Raw genomic sequence first — 2,376 nt, 5'->3', positions numbered from 1 at the left:
TCAGGAGATTGCAGTCCACAATAAGTAGCTCTTTGGCCTTTCATTTCCATTTTCATCTTTCAGGAGATTGCAGTCCACAATATCTAACAGCCCTGTAGGATTTGCATCATTCACCCATCGTCGCAAGCTTGATTCCCCAGTAAACATAGGATCAATAGGCTTCTTTCTCGTAAAGATTTCTAGCAACAATATTCCAAAGCTATAGACATCTCCCTTTGGGATCAATAGGCTTCTTTCTCGTAAAGATTTCTAGCAACAATATTCCAAAGCTATAGACATCTCCCTTTGTGGAGACCGTAAAGATTTCTAGCAACAATATTCCAAAGCTATAGACATCTCCCTTTGTGGAGACTCTTCCTGTTGATGCATACTCTATACCACAAACACAAAAGGTAATACAAATCATATGTGATTGGATTAAATTTGAGGTGAAAGCTTGTATTTTAGTTAACCTGGAGCAATATAGCCAATTGTCCCTGCCGTGCTTGCTGAGGTTACGCTCTGGCTGACACCACTCAGCAGTTTTGCGATGCCAAAGTCACTGACATGTGCAGTCATTTCTTCATCAAGAAGAATGTTGCTCGGTTTCAGATCACAATGCAGTATAACCTCAGAATGGTGATGATGAAGGTAGTCAATAGCTGAAGCTACATTGATTACGATGCCAATCCTTTGAAGCAAGCTCAAGCAGTAATTATGGGAGTATAGCCATCTTTCCAGACTTCCATTGGGCATGAATTGGAGTACAAGTGCCTTGAAATCCATGTTGGAGCAAGTGCTAATGATTCTAACAAGGTTTCTGTGTCGAACCATCCTCAAAGCAAGACATTCAGCATCAAAACTCCTTGAAGCTCCTTCAATTTCCAAATTCAAGACCTTGATGGCAACAAGAAGACCATCATCTAAAAGCCCTCTGTACACAGAACCAAATGCACCCATTCCCAGCAAGTTTATCTCGCTGAAGTTGTCAGTGGCACGAACAAGCTCATAGTATGAGATCAATCTATGGTGAGTAGGAGAGAGCATGCTAGTAGGGGCTAGACTCCTGGCTCTCCTTCTACAAAATCTTAATAGGATGCAGAAACCAAGAACAAGGATTCCGACAGAAGCAATAATAGGGAGGATATATCTCAACAAATGCCTCCCTGGATTAGAAACTCTAGAATCAATTATATTGCAAGATGGAAAGCCAAATCTGGGTGCTCCACATAATGCTGAATTTCCTTCTAAAGACACGGCACTGACGTTTAAAAAGGCACCGCCATTTGGAACATTTCCTTCCAAATTGTTGAAAGATAAGTTCAGGACGCTGAGATGTCGGATTTTGACTAAGGACTCAGGTATAACACCTGAGAGCTTATTGCAAGAAAGATTTAGGACATCAAGGTTAATAAGATTACCAAATGATTCAGGAATGTGCCCGTCGAATGAGTTATTTGACAGATCTAAATAATTGATTTCGAGATACTTCGGAGGACTTGGAAGGTTACCCGACAGCTGATTTACTGATATATCGAATGCATATAAATCCATGTTCCACAAAGCTAATGACAACGATCCAGTGAGAAGGTTTCGTGACAGAATTAAGTAATCTAGTCGAGGCAGACTCCAAATTGTTTCAGGAATTGCTGAAGATAACCTGTTAGCAGCAAGGATTAAGTCCTCTAGTCCGGTGATGTTGCCCAGTGAATCAGGTATCGATCCAGAAAGACTATTGTCGTTGAGGTAGAATGTGTCCAAGTTGCTCAATCGGCCGAGCTCATGTGGGATGGAACCGTGTATTCTGTTACTATACAAACTTAGGTACTGCAGGCCTTGTAGCGTTGTGATTTCAAACGGTATTGTTCCAACTAGTTCATTAATGCTCAGTGATAATCGCGTCAATCCGGACAGGTTACCCAGCTCAACAGGAATTTTCCCCTTAATATGATTATCATGAATATTAAGCAATGTTAGAGTCCTTGAAAGATTACCAACCGTACATGGAAGAATGCCATCCAGCTCATTTCCACTAACACCCACAAAGTCTAAAACTCTGCAGTTTGAAAGCGATGCAAGGAAGTCAACTCCTCCAGTTAGTTTGTTATCATTTAGATCCAAGTATGAAAGGTTAGCCATGTTCCCAAACTGCAAACGCACGGGTCCGGTGAGACTATTATCGTTCAGTGCAATGAATGTGAGTGATGACAAATTGGAAAGGGAAATTGGTATGGGACCAGTAATACCACCACAGTAACTAATATGCAAAAGATCAAGGTTCGTGAGACGACCCAACTCCTCGGGAATATTCCCATGGAAGCTGCTGTTGCCAAGGCTTAATTTGGACAGGTTAGTTAGGTTACCTAAAGAGGATGGTATGGTACCCGTTAGATTGTT

At 41.4% G+C, this 2,376-nt stretch overlaps 1 protein-coding gene across 1 annotated transcript; it reads right to left on the bottom strand.

Moving 5' to 3' along the window:
- LOC109820758 (receptor kinase-like protein Xa21) lies at window positions 1-1,864 on the bottom strand. The gene is made up of 3 exons (XM_020386953.1): window positions 453-1,864; window positions 296-372; window positions 1-249 (listed from the first exon to the last, which is right to left on the bottom strand). The coding sequence occupies exons 1-3, from the start codon at window positions 1,531-1,533 to the stop codon at window positions 1-3; spliced, it is 1,407 nt and encodes a 468-aa protein (XP_020242542.1). The 5' UTR covers window positions 1,534-1,864.

Source organism: Asparagus officinalis, chromosome 8 (assembly GCF_001876935.1).
Source record: "Asparagus officinalis chromosome 8, Aspof.V1, whole genome shotgun sequence".
Classification (NCBI taxonomy): domain Eukaryota; kingdom Viridiplantae; phylum Streptophyta; class Magnoliopsida; order Asparagales; family Asparagaceae; genus Asparagus; species Asparagus officinalis.
Note: the sequence above shows the minus strand (reverse complement) of the source record. Positions and strands in the feature narration are given on the sequence as shown.

Coding starts and splice junctions, on each gene's coding strand:
- LOC109820758 (XM_020386953.1), bottom strand. CDS start 1,533: ATGGATTTATATGCATTCGATATATCAGTAAATCAGCTGTCGGGTAAC. Junction 373..452: donor AATTGGCTATATTGCTCCAG/GTTAACTAAAAT, acceptor TTTGTGGTATAG/AGTATGCATCAACAGGAAGA. Junction 250..295: donor TGTTGCTAGAAATCTTTACG/GTCTCCACAAAG, acceptor TATTGTTGCTAG/AAATCTTTACGAGAAAGAAG.